This window comes from Dermochelys coriacea, chromosome 10 (assembly GCF_009764565.3).
Source record: "Dermochelys coriacea isolate rDerCor1 chromosome 10, rDerCor1.pri.v4, whole genome shotgun sequence".
Taxonomy (NCBI): domain Eukaryota; kingdom Metazoa; phylum Chordata; order Testudines; family Dermochelyidae; genus Dermochelys; species Dermochelys coriacea.
In genome coordinates this window covers 16,440,914-16,467,470 of record NC_050077.1, presented here as the reverse complement: position 1 = coordinate 16,467,470, position 26,557 = coordinate 16,440,914, and the positions used below count along the sequence as shown (strand labels likewise).

Here is a 26,557-nt window from a genome sequence, read left to right as displayed (position 1 = left end):
TGCTCTTTGTATTTTGATGGGTCTCACATTGTGATAGCAGCTAGGCAGAGGAACCTGTGTCAGATCTCAGCATCTGTATTTGTTTGTGACAGGTTTCCTGCAGGCACTGAAGTGTGTATCAAGAGGATGAAATTTCCTTGGCTTTTAAAAATTCAGATTTGGTGAAGGGTGCATCTTCCATGGAAATCTTTGTTCCAAATTCAATGGTGGCATACCATAAAGGGTGGACTAAGTTGGCCAATGGGTGTGAGTGGTAAAGAAATGTAACTTTCACTGATTTACCATTCAGGGGCTAATTTGTACACTGGTGGCGGCAGATGGGAGCATAGTATGGAAAAAGATAAACTAGGGGCATGATCTTTACAAGTGAATTTGGTGGTGAACAACCCAAGGAACTAATAGACATGGCTTGATCCAGACATAGATTTACTATGCAAGTTTCTTCAACATAACTCTACCAGTGTAATCCATACTTCACATCCAGTACTCTATTTTTGCAGTCACATTTGAAGAAGATTCATGATAGGTAAAGAGCTCTGCTGTGTCTGTGCAAGGAAGGAGAAACTTTGATCACAATACGCTTGTCTGAGAGAATGTGGGGCTTTATATCCCTCTTTGAGCAATAGGTTTGCCTCAGGTACCTATTGTAAAGTACCACTACACTCAAAACCTGAGGAAATTTCATCCTGAGCTTGTTGTAATCCTAAAAGCAACTCAGGATTACAGATCAGATACTGTGTAGTATCTCTTCCTGCACTGATTTTTGGACAGAAAAAAGACAGCATAGCCTCCATTCCACCGGACTGAATAATCCATGCAGGGCTATGGGTTCTAGTAAAACTATTCTTGATCTGTAACACTTTAAGAGATTGCTTAAGGAAAGAAGAGGCAAACAAACTGTAATCTTATTATGTACCACAGGCCTGCCTGCTCCTTCCCCTAGTCCAAACACTTAGGAATGCAGGCAGGCGGAATATAATTACTCATTTGGCAGGGGAGTAGGGCTAACAACTCTACTTGTACAAGAAATCCATAGATCTTTAATAACAACTCAGTCAGGGTCTCACTTATACATCTCTTCTGAAGGACAGTATGCTCCAACACCATGCTGGAACACTGGATCAGTGTTGTTTCAGCGTGAAGAGTGCCATTTACTGAATCCTCAGTGCCACTTCCTGGTAATGGTACAGCCCAATCCTTTTTAGTTTGGGAAAGATGATGAGATCACAGTTTAAGTCAATATGCCAATAGTCCCATTTTGCTCTTAGAGTCCCTGAGCAAAAACTGGCCCTAGCACTAAAAGACCAGCCTTCATTGTGATGTGAAACGAAGCTGAGTTTCCGATGAATGGCACAATAGGTATAAAATAACAGATAAGTAACTTTTTCATATAATGATCCTGAACAAATTGTACATGTTGATAGTCCTTCCTACCGGGAGAACAAATCTGATCTGAACTTTTGTCTGTTGGTCTGGACTCTTCCAGACATCTTTTGAGAAATATAAATGCATGCTTCATTCAGGTCCTTTATCACAGAAAGGTTAGTAGTTCAGTCTGTCTCCATATGTACTCTTCTGCCAGTTTGTAAAGCAGATCAGGGACCAGGTGAATTGCTCTGTATGACCAGTTAAAGCCTGCAGTCCTGATTCTCCTCTCACACTGATATGAAGAGTAACCCCACTAAAGTCAGTGTAAGTGAAAGAGGCATCAGCACTGGGATAAAGGATTCTAAAGAGCATTCAGGAATTAAACGGAGTGTATTGAGACTGTTGCAGTTTTGAAAACAAGTATAACACAATATACATGTGTTCATCTTGGTTAACCTTTCTTTGTCAGAGGATGTTGTGAAGGCCAAGACTATAACAGGGTTCAAAAAAGAACTAGATAAATTAATGGAGAATAGGTCCATCAATGGCTATTAGCAAGGATGGGCAGGGATGGTGTCCCTAGCCTAGGTTTGCCAGAAGCTGGGAATGGGCGATAGGGGATGGATCACTTAATGATTACCTGTACTGTTCATTCCCTCTGAAGCACCTGGCAATGGCCACTGTTGGAAGACAAGATACTGGGCTAGATGGACCTTTGGTCTGACCTAGTATAGCCGTTATTACGTTATTCCTGAATATTTTCAGTCAGGTCAGGTGTCTAGCTAGTCTGGCAAAAGCCTCAGCAACCCAGAGCAGGGTCATTTCCAATTGGGTGCACCTCCTGAGGAAGAAAGAAGGCCCCCCCAAGCCGGGAGGTAGGCCAATGTGTAGGGCAGGGAGAAAGAGATCTGTGGCGGTGGAGAGGCTGGACATACTGGACATTGTGGGAGGGCTCCCAGGTCTACAAGATAAAAAAAGCTGCACTGGCTTTTCACAGCAAGCCCAAATCAAGCCAATCCCATTTTGGAGGCACTGCCCACTGCCAATCACCAAGCCAAAAACAAGCCACATACTTCAATGACAAATCTACTTAAAGAAAAGCAACAGGCTATTTAATTTAAATGAATGAACAATTACATACACAAACAAGCCAATATAGGCTGACAAAAGCAGAAGTACCCTCCCTCCGCCCTGGAAAGCCACAAAACAAGCAACAGGCTACTTAAAGAAATGAATAGGCAGGCACGGAGGCAGTTGCGCAGGAGATCAAATGGAGAGAGAAGCAGGTGGGCTCTAAGTAGGGTGAACAGATGTCCGGTTTTCGACCAGAACACCCGGGCAAAAAGGGACCCTGATGGCTCCAGTCAGCACCGCTGACCGGGCCGTTAAAAGCCTGGTTGGCAGTGCTGTGGGGCTAAGGCAGGTTAGTCCCTACCTGTCCTGGAGCACCACACTGCGCTCCAGAAGCAGCCAGCAGGTCTGGCTCCTAAGTGGCGGGGTGCAGCATGGAGCCAGGACAGGCAGGTAGCCTGCCTTACCCCTGCTGCACTGTTGACCGGAAGCCGCCTGAGTAGGGTGACCAGATGTCCTGATAAAATCAGGACTGTCCCAATTTTTAGTTCTTTGTCTCGCGTCCTGACCGATATTGTGGCTTTGGTCACTCCGGCGGTTTTTTTTTTTTGCTTCCCTCACGTGTCCCAATATTTTGTCCATTTCATCTGGTCACCCTACGCCTGAGATAAGCCTGTGCCCCAACCCCGAGTCCTCCCAAACCTGAAGCCCCCTCCTGCATTCCAAACCCTTCATCCCTAGCCCCACCCCAGAGCCTGCACCCCCAGCCAGAGCCCTCACCCCTACCACACCCCAACCCCCCGCCTCAACCGCAGCCCCCTCCCACATTCTGAATCCCTCGGCCCCATCCCCCAGCCTGGAGCCCCCTCCTGCACCGAAACCCCTCAACCCCAGCCCCACCCCAAAGCCTGTTCCCCCATCCAGAGCCTTCACCCCCTTCCACACCCCAACTCCTTGCCCCAGCCTGGAGCCTCCTCCCGCACCCTGAACCCCTAATTTCTGGCACCACCGCAGACCCCGCAACCCCAGCCAGAGCCCTCACCACCTCCCGCACCCCAACCTCCTGCCCCAGCCCAGTGAAAGTGAGTGAGGGTCGGGGAGAGCGAGCCACCGAGTGAGGGGGAATGTATTGAGCAGGGGCAGGACCTCAGGGAAGGGGCGAGGCAGGGGGAGGGGCCTTGGGGAAGGGGCAGGGCTAGGGTGTTGGGTTTTGTGTAATTAGAAAGTTGGCAACCCTAGTTCTAGGAGATGGCATATTTCAGGACATTAAAAGGAACTTAAGACTCTGTCAGGTGGGCCATGCAATAGGAGAGCTCTGGCAGTTGTATTGTCAAAATTTCACTTAAATGAACTGTTCAAATTAAAGATTTAAATCATGGTGGATTACAATTTAGTGGTCTTGCTCCATGCAGACTTCTTTCCAGCCTCCCTTACCCAGACAGATTTTCCCTCCCACCCCATTGCCACCAAAATGACATCAAATATCTCCAAATCCTCCACGCACTAATGGGGACACAGAGAAACCTCAGCAGACACCAACTCAAAGTACTAGTCCCCACCTCGCCCCTCTTCTTTCTCTTTTCCTGCATTAGGGTCACATTGCTGTAATACTATGGACGTCGGTGAACTTACTGCTGTTTTGCTGCACAGCAGTGAGAAGAAAAATCAAACTCTAAATGCCTAGAGGGTCAGCTTTTCAGATGAACCAAGCTTTGATTTTTTTAGCAAGAGTTGGTCAGGAAAGGGAAAAAAACACCAAACTATTTGTTATTTGTATAGATTTAACATCCTGGGCAAGAGAGGCCTGCAATTTAGTCTTCTTCAGCCATATTGCAGGCCTTCTTTAGTGGGGCAATACACCTCTTCACATTGTGATGTTGCAAAGGCTTGATGTTTCCATTTCAATGTTGCAAAACAGTGGGTTGCTGCATTGTGGCACAGAAGCTTACAGCTGCATTGTTCCACTGTATTGCAATTATCTGATATGTATTGTGACATCATATTACAATGCTGTACTGGGATATTGTTTTGGGAAGGCTTGACACTGCATTGTGATGTTCCATTGCCTCAGCTCGGTGCCACATTGGAACTGTGGAATGTCCACGTTATTAGTGAGCATTGGGACATCCGTTCAGAACTTCCATCTGCTTGAGGCTGTGGAATAATTCCTCTAATTAATGCAATGTAAATGCAAAAATACTGATTAGCTATAAGAAAAGGAGTACTTGTGGCACCTTAGAGACTAACAAATTTTTATTTGAGCATAAGCTGAACAACAGTTCACGAAAGCTTATGCTCAAATAAATTTGTTAGTCTCTAAGGTGCCACAAGTTCTCCTTTCCTTTTTGCGAATACAGACTAACACGGCTGCTACTCTGAAACCTGATTAGCTATACTTATCTGTTAGTACCTATTGCTAACTAATATTATTTTTTACTACCTTGGTCATTGCTTTGATCTTAACCAGCTATCTGAATTGCAAACTAGCTGACCCTCTGAAAAAGACTCTTTTAAAAAAGGATCTATAATGGAAGCAAGAGCTCAGCCCTTCATCTCTGTGTAAAAGACCTCTCCATGACTGAGCATGCACCAGTTAACTACAAAAAGCAAGGGGGAAGAAAGAAGAGCGGAGAAGAAAAAAGGATACAAGCCTTTCACGTACACGTAGGTAGCGTGGCCGAGCGGTCTAAGGCGCTGGATTAAGGCTCCAGTCTCTTCGGGGGCGTGGGTTCGAATCCCACCGCTGCCACAAAGCTTTTGCGCCTCCGTGTTTTACAGGGATCGCATAGCGCCGCCTGGTGCTAAGATGAGAACCTTGGCCCTGCTTGGGAAGCATTGTGGGTAAGAGGAGGAACTAGTCTCCCCACGTGTCTGCTGCTGGGTTGCATCAACATGGCTGCTGCATGAGAGCCCCCGGGACCTGCACACACATTGCAACACGCCGAAGGGGGGATCGGTGGCCCCCTCTGCCCCTGGAGTCCGCGCCACGAGGTAGGGGGAGCGTGTGTGGTCCATTGTCCCTGCCCCCCGCCCTAGGGCAGCACAGGGCGTTGCAGCTGCTGTGGGGCGCCTTCCTCAGCAAGGCCTGGGCTGGGGTGCGCTCTGCCTGCTGCAATTCCTCTGCGTGAGCTAAAAACTCTCCCAGGAGTCTGAACTCATCGCATTTAAAAAGCGCCTGGAGAGTGGACTCTGGGAATAGCTGGTCAGGGCCAGGGGCTGGGTGTGTGCTGCGAACCCCCCTCCCCCCCCCGCGGGAGGAGTTTGCCTGATTCGAGGGTGACTGAACAAATCCACATTGTTCACTTATAATCTTTATTTCCCCCCCCCCCCCGCCTCTCTTCTGTGTGTGGTTTGCAGTCTGCTCTCCTTGAGATTGCTGCATGGTTACATCAGCCATCTCAGTCACAGTCTGACACCAAAGGCTAGTTATGTTATAAGGCAAGGATTAAATAAAGAGTTGGCACCCTCTTTGCCCTCAAAGTATCCAAGAAATATGAGAGAGTTGGGTTTAATGTGAAGTTTTGGGTGGGTGTGGAATCTCTACTCTCTGAGGTTACATGGTTACATCAGCCATCGCTTTGAGGAGGCATGTTCCCCACCCCAACCCCCAAAAAGTAAGCGGAGTTTGATAATCTCCAGTCCTTCCACCTACTCCCAGTATCCTCGAAGAGTGACTGGTGAATTGCCCAAATACATGCATCTCTTTCTGGCTATCTGTTTTGTGGTTTATTTAGAAAGAACACTGCATCCAGTCTCATAACAAGTTATCAAGTCGTTCTTGCAAGGAGCAGGATTTTTGCAATCAGTAATTTGAACCTGTATTTTAAAGCCTGGCTGAAGATTTTGAGCTTGCCTTTCCTCCCCTGTTTACTGGTATCATTGTGAAAAGAGGAAGTAGGTTTACAAGTTGGCAAAAATAATGAGGAAAAAAACCCCTCTATGCCAGCAGAGAGTGGAAGTCTGTAGGAGGGCCCAGCTTGGCTCAGCAGCTGCTGGGCACTGTGTGCTTGTGATGTGGAGCTTTCACTGATTCATTGACCAGATGACCTGCTCTATATACTGATTTCAGAGTGGTAGCTGTGTTAGTCTGTATCAGCAAAAACAATGCGGAGTCCTTATGGCACCATAGAGACTAACGCATTTATTTGGGCATAAGCTTTCATGGCTAAAACCCACTTCATCAGATGCATGGAGTGAAAAATACAGTAAGCAGAATTTATATACTAGCACATGAAAAGATGGGAGTTGCTTTACCGAGTGGGAGGGTCAGTGCTAACGAGCCAATTCAGTTAAGGTGGAAGTGGCCTATTAAGAGTTGACAAGAAGTGGTGAATACCAAGGGAGGGAAAATTACTTTTGTAGTGCTAACAAGTCCAATACAATCAAGGTGGCTTTTTTTCCAACAGTTGACAAGAAGGTGTGAGTATCAGCAGAGGGAAAATTACTTTTTGTAGTGACCCATCCACTCCCAGTCTTTATTCAGGCCTAATTTGATAGTGTCCAGTTTGCAAATTAATTCCAGTTCTGCAGTTTCTCGTTGGAGTCTGTTTTTGAAGTTTTTTTGTTGAAGAATTGCCACTTTTAAGTCTGTTGTTGAGTGTCCAGGGAGATTGAAGTGTTCTCCTTTATTACAGATGTTACAATTCTTGATGTCTCATTTGTGTCTATTTATTTATTCTTTTGTGTAGAGACTGTCCGGTTTGATCAACGTACATGGCAGAGGGGCATTGCTGGCATATGATGGCCATGAAAGCAGGTGAATGAGCCCCTGATGGTGTGGCTGATGTGGTTAGGTCCTATGATGGTGTTCTTTGAATAGATATGTGGACAGAGTTGGCAACGGGGTTTGTTGCAGGGATTGGTTTTTGGGTTAGTGTCTTTGTTGTGTGGTGTGTAGTTGCTGGTGAGTAGTTGCTTCAGGTTGGGGGGCTGTCTGTAAGCGAGGACTGGCCTGTCTCCCAAGGTGTGAGTGAGGGATCGTCCTTTAGGATAGGTTGTAGATCATTGATGATGCGCTGGAGAGGTTTTAGTTGGGGGCTGTAGGTGACAGCTAGTGGCATTCTGTTACTTTGTTGGGCCTGTCCTGTAGTAGGTGACTTCTAAGTACCCTTCTGGCTCTGTCGGTCTGTTTCTTCACTTCACCAGGTGGGTATTATAGTTTTAAGAACGTTGGATAGAAATCCTGTAGCTGTTTGTCTCTGTCTGAGGGATTGGAGCAAATGTGGTTGTATCTTAGAGCTTGGCTATAGACAATGGATCATGTGATGTGGTCTGGATGAAAGCTGGAGGCATGTAGGTAAGTATAGTGGTCCGTAGATGGTTTTTGTGACCATTGCTTATTTGCACTGTAATGTCCAGGAAGTGGATCTCTTTTGTGTGGACTGGTCCATCAACCTCAGCCTGGACCAGTCCACACAAGAGATCCACTTCGACCTTAATTGAATTGGCTCGTTAGCACTGACCCCCATTTGATAAGGCAACTCCCATCTTTTCATGTGCTAGAATATATATTTTGCTTAATGCATCTGATGAAGTGGGTTTTAGCCCATGAAAGCTTATGCCCAAATAAATTTGTTAGTCTCTAAGGTGCCACGAGGACTCCTCATTCTTTCTGATACAGACTAACATGGCTACTGCTCTGAAATCAGTACATAGAGTTGTTTTTTTCTATGTACTGAGTTTGTTTTAATCAATTATGCTGTTGTTGGGGGAAGTTATTTGCTGATTGTATTCATTCATCTAACCTGATGCTGAAAGAACAGGTTTAACACTTTGTACACAAATGATATTTATGGAAATGTTAAGGTGATTCACCGGGGGAAGGAGACCAAAGCCCTGAGGTAAGTGGGAAAGCGGGATACCGGGAGGAAGCACAGGCAGGAATGTCTGTGAGGGGAGGGCTCCTGCCTCATACTGGGAATGAGGGGCGATCAACAGGTTATCTCAAGTGCTTATATACAATGCACAAAGCCTTGGAAACAAGCAGGGAGAACTGGAGGTCCTGGTGATGTCAAGGAATTATGACGTGATTGGAATAACAGAGACTTGGTGGGATAACTCACATGACTGGAGTACAGTCATGGATGGTTATAAACTGTTCAGGAAGGACAGGCAGGGGCAGAAAAGGTGGGGGAGTAGCACTGTATGTAAGGGAGCAGTATGACTGCTCAGAGCTCCGGTACGAAACTGTGGAAAAACCTGAGTGTCTCTGGATTAAGTTTAGAAGTGTGTGCAACAAGAGTGATGTCATGGTGGGAGTCTGCTATAGACCACCGGACCAGGGGGATGAGGTGGATGAGGCTTTCTTCCGGCAACTCACGGAAGCTACTAGATCGCATGCCCTGATTCTCATGGGTGACTTTAATTTTCCTGATATCTGCTGGGAGAGCAATACAGCGGTGCATAGACAATCCAGGAAGTTTTTGGAAAGCGTAGGGGACAATTTCCTGGTGCAAGTGCTAGGGGAGCCAACTAGGGGGAGCGCTTTTCTTGACCTGCTGCTCACAAACCGGGTAGAATTAGTGGGGGAAGCAAAAGTGGATGGGAATCTGGGAGGCAGTGACCATGAGTTGGTTGAGTTCAGGATCCTGACGTAGGGAAGAAAGGTAAGCAGCAGGATACGGACCCTGGACTTCAGGAAAGCAGACTTTGACTCCCTCAGGGAACAGATGGCCAGGATCCCCTGGGGGACTAACATGAAAGGGAAGGGCGTCCAGGAGAGCTGGCTGTATTTCAAGGAATCCCTGTTGAGGTTACAGGGACAAACCATCCCGATGAGTCGAAAGAATAGTAAATATGGCAGGCGACCAGCTTGGCTTAATGTGAAATCCTAGCGGATCTTAAAACATAAAAAGAAGCTTACAAGAAGTGGAAGGTTGGACATATGACCAGGAAGAGTATAAAAATATTGCTCGGGCATGTAGGAAAGATATCAGGAGGGCCAAATCGCACCTGGAGCTGCAGCTAGCAAGAGATGTCAAGAGTAACAAGAAGGGTTCTTCTTCAGGTATGTTGGCAACAAGAAGAAAGCCAAAGCAAAGTGTGGGCCCCTTACTGAATGAGGGAGGCAAGCTAGTGACAGAGGATGTGGAAAAAGCTAATGTACTCAATGCTTTTTTGCCTCTGTTTTCACTAACAAGGTCAGCTCCCAGACTGCTGTGCTGGGCATCACAAAATGGGGAAGAGATGGCCAGCCCTCTGTAGAGATAGAGGTGGTTAGGGACTATTTAGAAAAGCTGGACGTGCACAAGTCCATGGGGCCGGACGAATTGCATCCGAGAGTGCTGAGGGAATTGCGGCTGTGATTGCAGAGCCCTTGGCCATTATCTTTGAAAACTCGTGGCGAACGGGGGAAGTCCCGGATGACTGGAAAAAGGCTAATGTAGTGCCCATCTTTAAAAAAGGGAAGAAGGAGGATCCTGGGAACTACAGGCCGTCAGCCTCACCTCAGTCCCTGGAAAAAATCATGGAGCAGGTCCTCAAAGAATCAATCCTGAAGCACTTAGAGGAGAGGAAAGTGATCAGGAACAGTCAGCATGGATTCACCAAGGGAAAGGTCATGCCTGACTAATCTAATCGCCTTTTATGATGAGATTACTGGTTCTGTGGATGAAGGGAAAGCAGTGGATGTATTGTTTCTTGACTTTAGCAAAGCTTTTGACACGGTCTCCCACAGCATTCTTGTCAGCAAGTTAAGGAAGTATGGGCTGGATGAATGCACTATAAGGTGGGTAGAAAGCTGCTAGATTGTCGGGCTCAACGGGTAGTGATCAATGGCTCCATGTCTAGTTGGCAGCCGGTGTCAAGTGGAGTGCCCCAGGGTCGGTCCTGGGGCCCGTTTGTTCATATCTTCATAAATGATCTGGAGGATGGTGTGGATTGCACTCTCAGCAAATTTGCGGATGATACTAAACTGGGAGGAGTGGTAGATACGCTGGAGGGGAGGGATAGGATACAGAAGGACCTAGACAAATTGGAAGATTGGGCCAAAAGAAATCTAATGAGGTTCAATAAGGATAAGTGCAGGGTCCTGCACTTAGGATGGAAGAATCCATGCACCGCTACAGACTAGGGACCGAATGGCTCGGCAGCAGTTCTGCGGAAAGGACCTAGGGGTGACAGTGGACGAGAAGCTGGATATGAGTCAGCAGTGTGCCCTTGTTGCCAGAAGGCCATGGCATTTTGGGATGTATAAGTAGGGGCATACGAGCAGATCGAGGGACGTGATCGTTCCCCTCTATTCGACACTGGTGAGGCCTCATCTGGAGTACTGTGTCCAGTTTGGGCCCCACACTACAAGAAGGATGTGGATAAATTGGAAAGAGTACAGCGAAGGGCAACAAAAATGATTAGGGGTCTAGAGCACATGACTTATGAGGAGAGGCTGAGGGAGCTGGGATTGTTTAGTCTGCAGAAGAGAAGAATGAGGGGGGATTTGATAGCTCTTTCAACTACCTGAAAGGGGGTTTCAAAGAGGATGGCTCTAGACTGTTCTCAATGGTAGCAGATGACAGAACGAGGAGTAATGGTCTCAAGTTGCAATGGGGGAGGTTTAGATTGGATATTAGGAAAAACTTTTTCACTAAGAGGGTGGTGAAACACTGGAATGCGTTACCTAGGGAGGTGGTAGAATCTCCTTCCTTAGAGGTTTTTAAGGTCAGGCTTGACAAAGCCCTGGCTAGGATGATTTAACTGGGACTTGGTCCTGCTTTGAGCAGGGGGTTGGACTAGATGACCTTCTGGGGTCCCTTCCAACCCTGATATTCTATGATTCTATGATTCTAAGGTTTTAAACGGTGATGCATGCTTAATGTAGCTTACAGCGCAGCCTCTTTAAATCCTGACTACATCAGCCTGCCTGGCTGCAGTACCCTAACTGGAAATGGAAGCCTTGGAACACAGGAAGTCCCAATGTTTTGGTTAATTAACGGAATGTGGTTTGGGTAAAAGGAGGAAGAGGTGAAGCAAAGAACCTTGTAAACATTCAGTTCAGTTGTCTTTCTGCAGTTTTCAAACCAGCACAGACTCTGTGCTGAACATAAATTAAGCAGGGTCAGGGCCAATGTTTGAATGAGAGACCTCTAAGAAAAAACTGGGTGCTACAGGAAGTGACATTCTTCCCTCTTTATTTGTAATGAGCCAGAGCTCCACTACATTATTAGGACAGCGGTTCTTCTCATCCTTGTCCATACCATGATCCCATGATACAACAGAAAAATATTTCAGGTCTCCCCTGTCCCTCAATAATTTCAGGAGCCCCTCCCATCTAACTGTAAAGAGAAGCAAACTAGTTGTGAGTTGCTGGATCTGTTTGTGCACCCCAGGTTAACAACCCCTGTATTAGGGGGCACGGGGGGAATGGAGATGCCATCTTTCAAATGAGATGCAAAACTGAGGTTCTGTCCACTTGTGGCCATTTAAGATCCTATGGCATTTTATAAGAATGAGAATAGATGTTACCCATATCCTGGCTAATTTGAAGTTGGGGCAAATGGAATTTTTTCTCATTAAATGCTACTTGCAGTTTAATTGGATAGAATATTCTTCATTTGTTCTAATTGGGAAGCTGTTAACCAGCTGCTTCATTCCATCCCAGTTAGCAGTGTTTCAGTGGTAGCCAAGTGAGAGCTTTGTATGTATTACCTACAGGTGTTTAGGGTGTTTTGAAGCTTAATTAACTAATAACAATGAGTTCTTTAAATGGAAGACCTTTCAGCAATCCAAAACCTACATAAAATTATTTGAGCCATATACTAATTGTAAGTTGTATGCTTTATTTCTCCTAGTGTTTTAACTTAACTTAATTTCATTCCATTACTCTTTCCACGGTTCATGAGCTCTTCTGGTTACTGTGTTTCTGCTGAAAAGGTCTCTTTCAGATCTCTCTGTATGTCTTCCCATACTAAATGCCTGAATCTAATTCCATTTAATTTCCTTCATTGTAGAAAGTTGTATGAATATTATAAGCTGTATCAGGTAACAATGCCTCCTGTTTATATGCTTGCCATTCTAATATTCTATTAAAAGCAACCCTCTAGACATCTTTTATCCTTAAAGGAATTGGAAAATTGGTGTCTTCATTATCTGATATTTTCACTAGTAACTGAGTCATTCCAGCGAAAAGGAAATATTCATTTCTAATTCTGTCAAATATACACTCATGCTTACACTTTTTAAAAGAACCCAGTTTCTGATTATCTGATCTAATAGACACCATATTAAATTTACATCACATGCTGATAGTTGTGCCAAGAAGACTCCAATTAATTAAGAATACAGTAACCGAGAATGCAGAATGATCATGAACATTTTGTATTTCTGTAATATTTGAAAATATGCCAAATATTAAATAGTTAAGTCTCAAATAGTGCTGAGGTAAGTAAGAGAGATAGTGGGCTTAAGTATCCTATCACTGAAATGCAGCCACTTCTGGAGTGGAAAGTGGCAGCTGTTTAACATTGTAGAATTACACTACACAGCAGTTTAGACATGAGGTGAAGAATATAGAATGCTGTATGCAGTTGAATGCTGTATGTAAGATATAGAATTGCTGTATGCTGCTGTATTGCAGAAGGCAATATAAGTAAACTAATGTAGTTACCTGAGTGGAATTTTGCCAGAATGTTGGAGTTATGCCCAAGTCTATGGGATCTTTAATGACCACAAGCGATCAGGACTCCTGAAAGGTTAGGTAAATAACTACACTTATTATGTGACCTTTTGGATTATAAACTTCCAGATAAATTGGAGTATATTCTAGACATGCCATTAAAATAATTGAACAGTGTGTGTTCACATGTAATTGATGAAAATGACTACAGTCATCACGCTCTGTTAGTATCTTGCTTTTACCTCATGGTACATTTGCATGATCAGCAATGTGATCCTGGACACAACCTCTTTCCAGAGGCACAGAATACACAGCAGTCCCATGGCCTGGGGATTAGAGGGTTGTCATGGGTGGTAATTCCAATTTGGATAGGATTTTCTTTAAACTTTATTTGTTAATTTGTAAACTTCCTTTATTGATTAGAGGCCAATGTGCGCCCATACCTGACTGATAGAGACCCCCATGGTAGCTATTTATTGATAACTATCAGATTAATTAAACATTGTCTGTTGCGATAGCAGCCTAAATAATTTGTAAACTTTATTATTTTGTTTATGGTGGGTGGAGAAAGTGGTCATTGATCCATCTGAGGACCTGGACCCGGATCTACAACAAGACTTAGGCATTTCAACACACAGCATCGGAGTGGCTAGAAAATCACAGGAACAGGGCGATCCACAAAGCCTGAATGAATGGGGAGAGATAAGGGCCTTAGAATGGGATCCACAAAAGCCAGCACACTAGGTGGGGAGCTGCCTAAATTAGCCAGTGGGAGATACTGATGATGGTTTGGGCTAAGCCATGCCCCTCTCTGAGATGGGTGCCTGCCTCTGCTTAGCAGTTCACAAACAGGAACCTGGCAGTTTAGGTGCCTACAGTGTCTTTTCTGGGAATGAGTGAGGTGTCTGCCTCACTCTTCACAAAACAGCCAGAGGAGGCGGTGGTGCTGCCCCTCCAAAACTATAACTTCTAGCCCCGTGGTTAGAGCACTTGTCTGGGATGTGAGGGCTCCAGGTTCAATCCCTGCACCCTCTTTGGCAGAGAGGCAGAAAGGATTGGAACTGGGATCTCCTACCTCTTAGGAGAGGGCTCTAACCACTGGGCTATAGGATAGTTTGATGTGGGGCTTCCTCACTGTCCTGTCCAAGCTGCTCAACTGTGGATGTAGAATGAGTGATTGGAGCAGAGGGACTGGACTCTGGGTCTCCTTCCTCCCAAGTGGGTGCCCAGAGCCCTGGACTACAGCATCATAATCTCTCTCTCTGGCCCAATGACTGATCTGCTGCAGGTAAATACTTACGTAGTCCTTGGGTGAGAGAGACTGTGAATCTAGTCCAGTGGTTCGGACATCTAAATCCATTTGTGGATCTAGGCCCTGGGTCCTTCCACAGCCCTCCTTGACTATACCAGCCTGGAGATCTCTATTAAGCTCAAGGTCTTAACTCTGATTCCCCTCAGGTGGCCACCCATAAACATTCATGTTCATTAAGGGCCAGATGCTACCAGGTGCTGAACGCTTTTTTAACTTTCGGTGACTTAAATGGGAGCAGAGGGAGCTCAGTATCTTGCAGAATAGGAACTTGAATGACACCTTTGGAAGTGTCATTTTATTGTTGCCTCTCTTTTTGGGGGAAGCTTGCTGTGAGTTCTCATTTTCCATCCCTGGTCTTGCTTTGCTCCTTTCGACATACACAATTAATTCTCCTGCACAATTGCATGGGGCACGTTTGGGTTGATAAAATCAGAGATTGAGGTGGTAAGACCTTGGGCAGCAGATCTTTCAAAGGCACAAAAGAGAGGCTGAGAAATGTGTTTCAGACTGAGAATTCTCATTCAAACATGTTAAGTTTTTAATTTCCTACCATCTGAAGTGCGGTAAATACATACAGCCGCTGGACATTATGCAGTGCACTGTCCATGTGGCAGTCAGTTACAGTGCCATTCATAACCTAAAATTAGGCGTGGCAGGATTCAATATAAATCGATAGACATCAGTAAATGTCGATTTCAGCTGAAATATGTGGGAGGGTAACAGTCATTGGGAGTGCAGCCTCCCCCTACCCCCACCCCTTGCACCTGTAGGGATCTGGTGTCACTGATCCAGTGGCAGTGCAGGGGGCCCTCTGCAGCTCTGCTGTCACAGCCCCATTCCCTCAATCCTGTGGCAGTGGGGCTTCATTGGGCTCCCTGCATGTCCACAGGGGCTGGTGACACCTGGTCCTTGGAGGCATAAGTTGTAGGGAAGGCTGCAATCCTGGCCTGGTGAAGCAGAAGACCATCCCAGGCCAGCACTGTGATGAGGAGGAGTTTGAGCCCTGGGCTGTGGGGGAAGCTGCCCTGCTGCTGAATGGCTCTGTCCCCAGGCAGGAGCCTTTCCATAGCAGGGTATCCTCCTTTGCAGCCAGGACTTGCCCTCCTCCTCGCAGCCCTGGCCAAGGGGTCTCTGCTTTGACCCACCAAGACCGCAGCTTCTCCCACACCTTGCACCATCAGAGATCACCAGCCTCGCAGCCATGGCTGGGAACCTGTGCAGGCTCTGCTGTCGTGTCCCTGTTCACTCACATCCCCAGCCATGAGTTTAGGAGCCATCCATGGACAGGAACTGTTCAGCAGCAATCGAGAGCCAGGGTTTTGTTGTTGTCTTTGTAGTGCTGCTGTGGGTCTCTACTGTATAAGGCAGGATCATAGCCTCCCCTCACATTACATCCTGGTGTCTTGGGCCCCTTGGCCATGCAGGGAGCCCCTGCAGCCTGCTGTCAGTGGCTGCCCTAATCCTGGTTTGACCCCCCCTTCATTTCCTGCAGCTATAAAATAAAAATCATTAAAATAAAAAAATCTTAATAACAATCAATTTAATTGTCAATATTAGGAAAAAAAATTCTGTCAAGCCTAATTAAAATGCATACTGTACAAAAAGTGTAATAGCCAGCAAAAGAGGAGGAAGGACGAAATAAGACCACACCAATGTATTCCCCATAATTTGCTTTCCAAAAAATAAAATTCCCTTCTATTAAAAGGAACTAAAAACAGCGTGAGCAGGAAAGATCCTAGGCTGCACATGGTACACAAGATGGAAATTACGAATGGGGTAACTGTAGCTCTTACAGAACCATCCTTGATACAGTACTTTTCCTCTCTTCAGATTGTGCTAAGGAAGGACCTGAAACATTGCTTTCCCATTTTAGCATGGCAAATGAAGAAGATGGACCCAATTATACAAGAGGTAAATTTACATTGAGGTCATTAGTGAGTATTTGGTTTTCTTGAAATTTTGTTTTTCTTAGCCTTTTGCACTTGGAAAGAATGTTTCCCTGGGTTTAACTGACATCTGATGCTCAAAAACCTGCAGTACGTGAAGGAAATAGGTGGTCAAGTGTACAGATGTCCTCATTGCCAAATAAGTTGACACTCTTGTGGGCAAGAGTCGGCATGGAGAACTGTTCTAGCCTTTGACCCCTGAGGTTGTGTTCCAAGTCAGGGATGAGGAACATTGGTGGGTCAGCATTGAGAAGCTAGCATCACTGCTTTATCTGCTCAGTGGATAAATAGAGGATCAGTCTCCAGATTTATCATCTGGCATCTTTTATGTGCACTAAATTTCACTTTGGAACAGTAGAACAATTAAATAGAATTATTTGCTGGATTAGAAGGTTATAAAAATGAAATGACTGGTAAATGTGTTCACTGTTTCTGCTAAAACCAAGAGTTGAGATCTGGTTCTAGTCTGAAAGGAGTTTTGGACCATTCTGCTTTTAAAAGGATCATCATAGTGGCTGTGGTGTCCTATTGATATTTGATGTGAATTCACACACACAGGCCACTATGAAGGTGCCAGGGAAAGGGAAGTAGTTGGGGGAGGGGATGTGGCCAGCAGGAATGGGAGCTGACAGGATCACATAAGTACCCAAAATGGCTGCCATTCTGTGGCAGTGCCACTTGTTGATATTCATGAAACCTCCATGAATTCTAGGTGTTTGTGGCAAGATCTGTAATGGAGAGATATGGGGTTCTGAGCTTGTTCATCCCATCTCTCATTTTTAATTTTGTATCTTAACATTGCCGTTGTGACATGGTAATTAGTTACTCACCTTACATTCGCTGTTACTAAAGAGACACACGAGTTTCTTCTAGAGCTGGGTGATATTGTGGTATTAGTTTCACACAAACCCCAATGAGAGCCATTTTCCCTTGTCCCAGGAGAGGTGTGTTGGCCATGCCCTGAGTTTGCTTTGAGAGAACCTAACACTTTGGCCAAAGCCACTGACCTCTGCCTTGTTGTCATGGCAAAAAATATACAAAATTGCTGAGTTTCGTGTGGAAACTAGCAGAGGCTGGGTTTGCCAAAAGATTCATGGTCCTTACCTAGGTTCAGCATTCATAGTGAACTCCAAACTAGGGAAGTTTCTCCCCATCTCTAGTAACTTGAGAACAGATGGCTGCATTCTCAGTAATGTCTGAGAGCATGAGCAATTGTAGCTTTCGGTCTGGTTAAACTTCTTTCTTTTGCTTTGTTAGATTGATGTGTACCTGGCCAAAAGCCTGTCGGAGAAGCTGTATATGTTCCAGGTATTCCAGATGACTTCTTGGATATCATTTTTAAAGAACAATTATTTTATAAAGCAGTAACTTCTCTTACCGTTAACATAGATCCTCACAGCTCCTAGCATGCCCTAGTACGACTTCTACTGGATGATGCTGGGCAGTTTCACTTGCTATGCTGTTTCCTGTGTGTTAGCACCTATTGGCAGTGCAAGGGTTGTCACTTGCTTGGCAGCATTTGATGGATTTCCAGTGCAGTGCAGAAACTCCACCAGTGCAGTTTCTTGAATGGGGCTGCAGACCTGTCCTCGGCTTTGGATTTATGTGGGGGTTGGGTTTAGGTAGGTCTGTTTAGGACTTGGGCCATTCAAACATATAGTATAGTGCCAAAAGAGGGGATGGGCTGGTGGTAGTACAGGGCAGCTGTTACCCCTTCACACCACCCTTTCAACCACTGCCAGGACAGTGTTGCCCTTAGGTATTATGTCCGTATAAACTGCTGTATGTCCTCATTGGTTTAAGTCCGATGGAGTGAAAGGCAGCCCTGATAACACCACTAAAGAGAAAGTGCAGTGGGTAGTATAGAGAGTTGCTTACCTCCTTGTATTGAAAAGAATTTTGGCTTCTCTGCTTTTGAAATTATTTATTTATACATTTATAAGCAGTTTAACTCTGTATTGATGCTCCAAAGATTTAGGCTCATAATTCCAGTTAATGAGAGCACTCTTTCACCAACAGAAGTTGGTCCAATAAAAGATATTACCTCACCCAGTTATCTCTCTAATATCCTGGGGCTGACTCAGCTACATAACACTGTGCAAACATCTCCCGTGTGTTATGGAAGAAGCAGATCATGTAGTGATTAGAGCTGGGAAATGGGAGTCAAGAGAGCTGGGTTCTAATTCTTCCCTCTGTTACTGAATTCCTAGAAGACTTTGGCCAAGTCACTTCATCTTTCAGTGCTCATTTTTCCATCTGTGAAATGGGGATATTAGTACTCACCTACCTTTTTGTAAAGCAATTTGAGATTCTTGGATAAAAAATTCTGTATATCATGGTTCATTGGTAGGGAGTGTTGTGTAGTGACTTGAGCAAAAGGACTGGGAGTTTGGATTTCTGGGCCCTATTCCCGCTTTGCCAGTGACTCACCAGACCAGACAAGTCATTTAGTCTTCTGTGCCTTGTAATCATCTGGGAAGTGGGTACACATAGTGGGGTGGGGTGGGGAAGGGAGGGTGGGGTTAGTTAATTTTTTTTGAAGCATGTTGAGACTTTGGATGAAAGACGCTGTGAAACATTTTTGTTTTCTAGTATCCTATTCGTCCAGCTTCCATGACTATATGATGATGTGACGCATCTGTCGAGCAAAGATAGAAGCCAAAGCAGCAAAGGTCAGGCATCATGTAATGCTAGTCTGAAAAGATTGTTTCATGCTGTACGTTGTGTGCTTAGGAAATATGAATTGTGCTCTGCTGCTATGTGGTAATGCTATACATATAATTATTAATAATCAGCTGTTGTGATGATGCAGCCGCTTGTGGTACTGCATCTCTTAGGTTAGTTCTTTCAGAGAATTTGAGAAATTTTAAAGAGGGCTTTCTCCAGCATAGTATTTGCTTTGTAGAAAGCAGGTGAAGCAATGATGGAGAGGATACTCCTTGTATAAAAATACTGAAATCCTACCCCTGAGAGCCATTGTAGCTGAGCATGTGATAATTCTAGTTCAGGTCGGGGATGCTTGTGCTAATAATCCATATTTTTAAAGAGCGTTTTTCATATGTCTTTATTTCTAGAGCACGTTTGGGTTCTGGTGACGTGCTCTGTATTTTAGTATTAGTGATAGGGCTTGGTGCTGCTCTCACTTAGGCAAGTTTAAATTAGGAGTAACTCTCCTAAATCAGTGAGGTTACAGATCTTGGGAGATCCCCTGCCTCTGAAGCTGCAGGGTCAGGCCCACACTTTGCAAGGAGCCATATGTTACCCTGATTCTCCTCTCAAGTAGTTGTAATCAGGAGTAACTCCACTGAAGCCAGTGGAATTACACTGGCATAAAACCACTGTAAGATCAGAAACAGGGTTCTTTGCCACTAGATGGAATTATAGTATGGTGTTTCATTGCCAAAGTCTTGCAGAAATGCATTGGACTTCAGAAGTTTCTGAATAGCCTGGTGGCAGGAGAGAGGGAAGGGGGCCATGGTATTCTTAACAAAGCTGTCTGACAATGTAGTCAGAAACACACACACACATGCAAGAAAAATATTTTTTTTCAAGGCTGCCTAAGGCACTTAGACTCTCCACTCCCATTAATTCGAATGGCAAATCGGGCATACTAATCCCATTTAAAATCTCAGCCATAATGCTCAAAAATTCTGCCCTCTAGTGGCTATGTGCAGTTCCATTGATGTTGATGAGAATTATAAGCTGCTTATGAGAGGCAAGGTTTGGCCGTTAAACATCCACCTAAACTTGGGTTTAGAATGCACTGAAAGGAGTGTGAGGTAAACACCTGAACGAACGTGCTTTGTAATAGATTTGCTGACACATGTTGAGAGCAGCAGGGCTTGGGCAGCTGTAACTCCGAGCATCTTTCGTGTGCTATTTTCTTTTCTTTAAATCTTTGGTGATGTAAAGGAAAGTCTTGAATTTTGGTGCTCCACCTGAAGTGTAAATGATACATCTCAAAATCCAGTTAAAAAGGGTTCCTAAAGTACAGATCAAATATGGTAGTTTCGTTGGGTCGTCTGAAAATGGCATTGATATACAGCATGACAGTGTATATCAGTCCTGCAGAGACTCAAGCACCGGCTTGATCTTATGCATGTGATTGTTCCCATTGACTTTAAGCGGGGCTGCTTGTAGGCATAATGTTAAACATACTTAGTCTTTGTGAGACTGGAGCCTAAGTTTGGTTGAATATTTGGTGATTACGCTATGTTAACTATTGGTGTTTTCTTAATTATTGGTGATTAGGTTGAACTTGAAATGGCCATTGATACTTTGAATCCCAACTACTGTCGCAGCAAAGGAGAACAGATCGCTCTCAATGTGGATGGCACCTGCACAGATGAAACTAGTACCTATTCCTCGTAGGTATTCTCTTTGCTCTGATTTTCTTTTCTAGTAAATGGTCAGATTTCCCACCGAACTTTTAGGGAAGGGGCAGAGCAAGCAAATATGCAATTTCAAGGCCTGTTGTAGTGATTTCAAGGACCAAAAATGTTAAAGGTGTTTGTAAACTCCTTCTCTGTCCAGCATTAAAACAGTGACACTTAGGTTTGGGGTTTTCTTTATAGAGGTCTTGGTTTACTCGGTTTCTGGCAAACACACAAAACCATGCCTTGTTAAGTTGAAAGTTTATTGATCAAACACAAGGAAGAACAAGAAATTAAAACAGGCATTTATACTGAAATTGAATGACTATGCAAAACAAACTTAAATAAAGCATATTAAAATCTCTCTCCTTTTGCAGACAAAATATCAGTCTCTTATTTTCATTCTTTGATTAAAAGGAAGGTTTAATTTTACTGTCAGTCCTGATGTGCAAAGGATATTCACTTCTCCTGTGTTTAACAGACAGACAGAAGGTGGAGAAGAGAGAGGATAGAAAAGGTGAGGGAAATACGGCTTTTGTTGATGTTTTTGGAACACTGGATGGCTGGTCAGTCATGAATGGATACTTTGGTGACGGTGACATCTGGTGCCTGGACCCTGATTCACATTCAGGTCAGGGTTATCCTCTGATTGGGTTATTTCTCCTTAGACAAGACAAGGCTATGGACATCTCATCTCTTTTGTGCTGATGTACTGCGGTTGATTTTTAGAATTCAGTGGAAAATGATGAGAGATAGGAATTGCAGGGGCAGGCAGAAAGTAACACAAAGGGAAGGGAAGCAGAACAGAATCTTGGGTACCTCTGTGGTGCTGGCAATTAGGTATCCCCACTGATGGGCTGAGGACTGGATGTCATGATGATGATATGATGGCTTTCAGGACTCCCAGGTGAAAAACAAAATTCCTTAAAGAGAAGTAAGGCCTGCTGGCCTTCCTCTCAGGAAGAATGTCCTTTGGTTTGGTCTGGTCTGCTTCTTCTGTCTTGGGGTTGGGGAAGGTGAAGTGGGACGAGACTAGCTGAGCTGGGGGGTGTTGAGTTGACATGCACTGGGGAAAGAGATTTTTTTTTTTCCCCCAACATTTCTTTTTTAAGAACCCAAAGATGAGAAAAATGGGTGGCATAGTTCATTTCAATATTTTGTCCATCAATTAGGCTTTATATCCTTCACACCAATTTTGATCCATTAATTTCTGATCCCATATCTTGTTTATTAGGTCCAACCTCGGCACAGTCCTTGAATCATGTAGATTTTTGTTTGTTTGTTTGGACTAATTTATTCTCTCTCTGGTTTTCTTGCATTTGTTCATAACATCATTATTGAAAATAATTTGACCTATTTTCCATGGTGAATTCCCATGCAGGCTAAAAAAATGTTATAGGTTATTTTGACATCTTATTAACTTTTACATCCTTTTTACATTTCAGCTTACAATTAGGGTTAACTTTTTGGCCCAGTAATCACAATCTTCCAATTATGGAGAAATTTAGACATTTTAAAATATATTGCCTAGACTTTCAAAAATAACTAGTGATTTGGGGGGCGGGGTGTCAATTTTTGGGTGCCTAACTTAAGACAGTTTTAAGGAGCTTGATTGTCAGGAAATGCTGAACACACACCCTAAAAAAAAATATAGCCACTGTATGGTGTCTAAGCTTGGGCACCCAGAAATCACTAGTCATTTAAGAAAATCTTGGTCTATACATTTTGCATTTTAAGAGACGCTGTCAACTTGAAATTTGTCAGTTTTTTAAAAAAAAAAAACGAATTAAAAGTAGGTTCAGGTATCTCACCTGTCCCGGAGTCTCGCTACTGATTTGTGTGAATTTTTTTACAATCCCACTTTTCAGAATGTTTTTTGCTCCCCTGTTGCATCATGAAGGTTGCACACAAACAATAGTGGAAACTGGCTGACTGGCTATTCAGGGAAACAGTGAATGTGACTATTCACGAACTACTGTTGGATGTGCAAAAATTAGAGGCATATTTTTTCTGTCTTATCTCTTTTAGTTGCATAGTCTAAGGGTAGCTTATAATGACAGCAGGTAAAAATAAAACTCGGCCAGGTGTGCAATTAAAGTTGGTGGCATTTTCTGCGATTGGAGAGTGTTATGCCTGAGTCCATTGGAAAAATGACAAAACAACATCTAAGCCAAATAAATGTCCCTCAATGCTAATTCTAGCCAGGAGCCATCAAAGCATGAGGGACATATGTAAATCTTCAGCACAAGCTTAAACACTTCGCTGAATTACTCTCAGGGCCATCGGTAGCTGTTAATGTAACCCAGTAGCTCTCCCAGAGGAAGGATCAAGGAAGCAGAGTAGCTGCTCCAGTGCCCCATGCTGTAGAGTGTCTTCTGCTGTGTAATTCCATCAGGGCATTTCTGGATAGCTGGGAAGCCACCACTCAGCACTTTCTAAAGAGCCCCTAATTGAATGAGCACATGGGACAGATAACATTGTAGTTGGGGTGCTGTGACTTCCACAGTACCCACAGTAAATAATGCTGCACTGTGGGAGATCATCAAATACACGTATAAATATATATTTTTAAAAGACCTGCAAGTTTAATTACCGTACTCAATTTTAGAGAGCAACAACTCTTTGCTTCTGCCCTTTAAGGCTTGCATGTTTTGTGGTATCTGTGGACTGTAGTCATAAAAGTTTAATTTATTTACAGGAAGCTGATGGACAGACAAACTTTCTGCTCTTCGCAGGCTGCAAGTAATGTTTCCCGTTATGCTGCTGCTATCTATAGAAAAGGTTATTTTTTTCCTCCTCCCCCAACCTTATGAAATAAATCAGTTTTTAAATATGTAGGGTGTTTGAAATGAGAAATCTGTGGTGGTTGTCTCCAGCAGCCTCTGTTCCTATTTAGTGGCTGTCAGTTCCTTGTAAGTAAGTTACTGTAAGGGAGAACTTAACTACTTGGGTGTTCTAAAGTCCTTGAGATTCCATCAAGGTGTTTTAATGACATTGTAAACTTCTGGGAATACTGATGTCCCAAGAATTTCCTGAGATTGGTATTCTATACGTTTTTGATGTTGCCTTATTCAGAGTTTTGCTATTGTCATAATGATGTAAATACTCATTATTGGTGTGGAAGGCCAGGGGCTGCTGTAAACTTTGGATGCTGTGGAACCAGCACTGAGTATTGTTCTCCAGTTTGTGGCAGAGATACTTATTTAGAGAACGGACAAAGAGGCGTTACTGACGTCGAGACTCGGTTTAGGCTGTGAGCTCGGGGGTGGGCTTCAAGGCTGAATCATAGGTTGGGATTGGATTAGTACTGATCTTTCATGAGCTGCTGTTCTGAGATTTTTGGCCACAAATGGAAGAAATCTTGTCAGATCATCTGACATCGTGACATGTGAGTTTGAGCCATATGTTATCCAGAAAATGGGCCTCTTCTAGGCTTGGATCCTACCAAAAAGCAAAGTGTAGGGGCAGGTTTGGACCAAAGGGTTCAAATCTGATACCTCTTTGAAATACTAAAGACTGGATTAATCTTGCATTTAAATTTATTAAATCTTTATCTTAAATTTAAACTGTGACATTACAAAGGTGATAGGAAAATGAAAATTGCCAACTGTAAGCCTTGGAAAATAACTTGTAATTTTTCAGGTGAACTTCACCTAACGCCACTGTATGGCATTCTACAACTGAGGCCAAGTTTCTCCTACTTGGACAAAGCTGATGCCAAACACCGAGAAAGAGAAGCTGCTAATGAAGGTGAAAACATTACAAGATGTGTTTTCTTTGTTACGGAACAATTTGATTTCTCTTTAGATTTTTTATACTGACTTTATGGCGTTATTGGAAAGAGCTATTCATAGCTGAAGAAACACTGAGCGTGTTTTAAAATAAAATAATGTATAATGATTGGCTCAGAGAAAATAATTGTTCCTTTTAACCGTCAGATGAATTAAAGGTCTAGAACATGAGATTGTGAACACCTGGATGGTAGAATATAATAACAAAACTTACAATACTTTTTTCATTGTGCTGCACAATTAGCTCATCTTCTCAAGACCCCTGTCAGTTAAGTGTTGTATCAAATCTGTAGCTACCTAGGTCTTCACAGTTGTCACTGTGCTGCATTCCATGGGCATTTGGAACATAATAGCATCAACAGGAATTGAACCTAGATCTACTTGTTCCAAAAGCACTGGCCCCTACCTCAGGAGCCAAAGGAGAGTCTCCATTATGTGTCTGCCTTGTAGATCCTATGCCAGTGATACATTTCTGATTGCATCCAGTAGAGGGCAGTGGAACATGTATGCAACCTAACCAGTATATTACCATATTGATATCTCTATTTAACAAATGGGGGAACCAAGATACATAGGTTAAATAACTTACCCAAAGACACACAGACTTAATGTCAGAGCAAGTTCAATTCCCAGTTCTGCCACAAGCTTCCTGTATGATGTTGGGTCAGCCCCTTCAGGTCTCTGTGCCTCAATTCCCTCTGGTGGTGGTAATTTTTCCATACCTAACAGGAGTGTTTGTTTGTGAGGTGCTCATATAGTGTGGTGGCGAGAGATACAGCTCCCCAGGTATTTATATAAATAGAACTGAGGTGGCTGGCTGCTAGTCCTGTGTTTGGACCATACCTCTCTCCTGGACTAAGCCTCAGAACAGTCATCAATTCTCTTGTGGCTGCTTCATCTTTGATTATATTTTTAATTTCATTTTCCTGGCTTGTTTTTTTGTCAGCGGGAGATTCGTCCCAGGATGAAGCTGAAGACGACATCAAGCAAATTACTGTATGTCTGAGATTCCTTATTACTGATAGTTCAAGAAACTGTGCACAATCAGAGTATAACAGTCCATACTGAGCTGACAGGGTTTAAACCACAGTTGGTGCTCAGCAATTAAACCTCCACTTGGGAATGGGAAAGTTGACTATTTAGTTAAGTCAACAAGTGAAATAAGAAGGACGAAAAGAGCACTTCTGTTGCGAAAGAGCACTTCTAATTCAGCTAGTTCCTAGCTGTCTACCCCGGCTTTGCCATTCAATGTATTTTCTTTATATAGCGCACACATTTTTGCATATAATTCCCTGTTCCATTTTAATCTGTGTCATTTTGATAGTTTTGGGGACTGTAGTTAACGGTGATCAAATCTTGTAGGTAAGATTCTCCCGACCAGAAACTGAACAAGCTCGTCAGCGACGTGTTCAGTCCTATGAATTTCTGCAGAAGAGACAAGCTGAAGAGCATTGGGTCCATCTGCATTATTATGGGTTAAGGGTAGGTATGTTCTGGGTGTTCTGGAGGCCTGAATGCTCATGTATCTCAGCAGACTCTAGTGTCAGCAACATGCTTGGGGGCCTGAGTCTGAGGATCAAACCCAGACCTTTGCTTGTGGGCTGGGCACTTTAAGGCATTAGATAGGGGAATCAAATCAGTTTGATGCCAGAAGTGATAATCAACTAACAAAAAGTGTAAATGTGTCTGTGTTTCAAAATAATACACACTCAAGCTTTCCCATGTTGTATCAATGTCAATGCAGCCATGTGAAAGTAATGCATCAATTACTGAGATATGATCTTTACATAGTGCACTAGCTACATGTTAGAATAATGAGTGTGGGATTTTAATGGTGCCGGAGAGCCTGAGAATGAAGAATTAAACTGTTTGAGATATGGCACGTTTACTGGGCATTGCAGTGAGTCTTGCTCTTCCTTCCCCATCTTTCTCAGGACAGCCGTTCCGAACATGAGCACCAGTATTTACTCAGTCAGGGACATGGCATGGCAGAGAATACCGAATTAATTAAATCTCCCAGGTAAAAACTTTGGTCTAGTATCCTACACAAGTCGCAGTAATGTTTGAATATTTGTCAGGCTGTCATA

The 26,557-nt window shown here is 43.8% G+C and overlaps 1 protein-coding gene and 1 non-coding gene across 5 annotated transcripts in view; both read left to right on the top strand.

Annotated features, from left to right (window-relative positions):
• Positions 1 to 5,106: 5,106 nt before the first annotated feature.
• TRNAL-AAG lies at positions 5,107 to 5,188 on the top strand. Its single transcript has one exon. It is a non-coding gene; the product is annotated as a tRNA-Leu (tRNA).
• Positions 5,189 to 5,204: 16 nt separating this feature from the next.
• The window catches only part of POLR3E (RNA polymerase III subunit E), a 41,040-nt gene continuing 19,687 nt past the window's right edge, over positions 5,205 to 26,557 (top strand). Inside the window, exons 1-10 of one of the 4 annotated variants that reach the window (XM_043494546.1) lie at positions 5,205 to 5,430; positions 16,191 to 16,271; positions 17,564 to 17,614; positions 18,899 to 18,977; positions 20,556 to 20,673; positions 23,378 to 23,460; positions 24,322 to 24,429; positions 25,417 to 25,466; positions 25,833 to 25,952; positions 26,405 to 26,490. In XM_043494546.1, the coding sequence (XP_043350481.1) occupies positions 20,570 to 20,673; positions 23,378 to 23,460; positions 24,322 to 24,429; positions 25,417 to 25,466; positions 25,833 to 25,952; positions 26,405 to 26,490 (551 nt within the window). In that variant the 5' untranslated portion in view covers positions 5,205 to 5,430; positions 16,191 to 16,271; positions 17,564 to 17,614; positions 18,899 to 18,977; positions 20,556 to 20,569. Of the gene's footprint in view, positions 5,431 to 16,190; positions 16,272 to 17,563; positions 17,615 to 18,898; positions 18,978 to 20,555; positions 20,674 to 21,177; positions 21,197 to 23,377; positions 23,461 to 24,321; positions 24,430 to 25,416; positions 25,467 to 25,832; positions 25,953 to 26,404; positions 26,491 to 26,557 lie in introns of those variants that run through there. The other 3 variants (XM_038419277.2, XM_043494545.1, XM_038419279.2) reach the window with 3 other exon arrangements.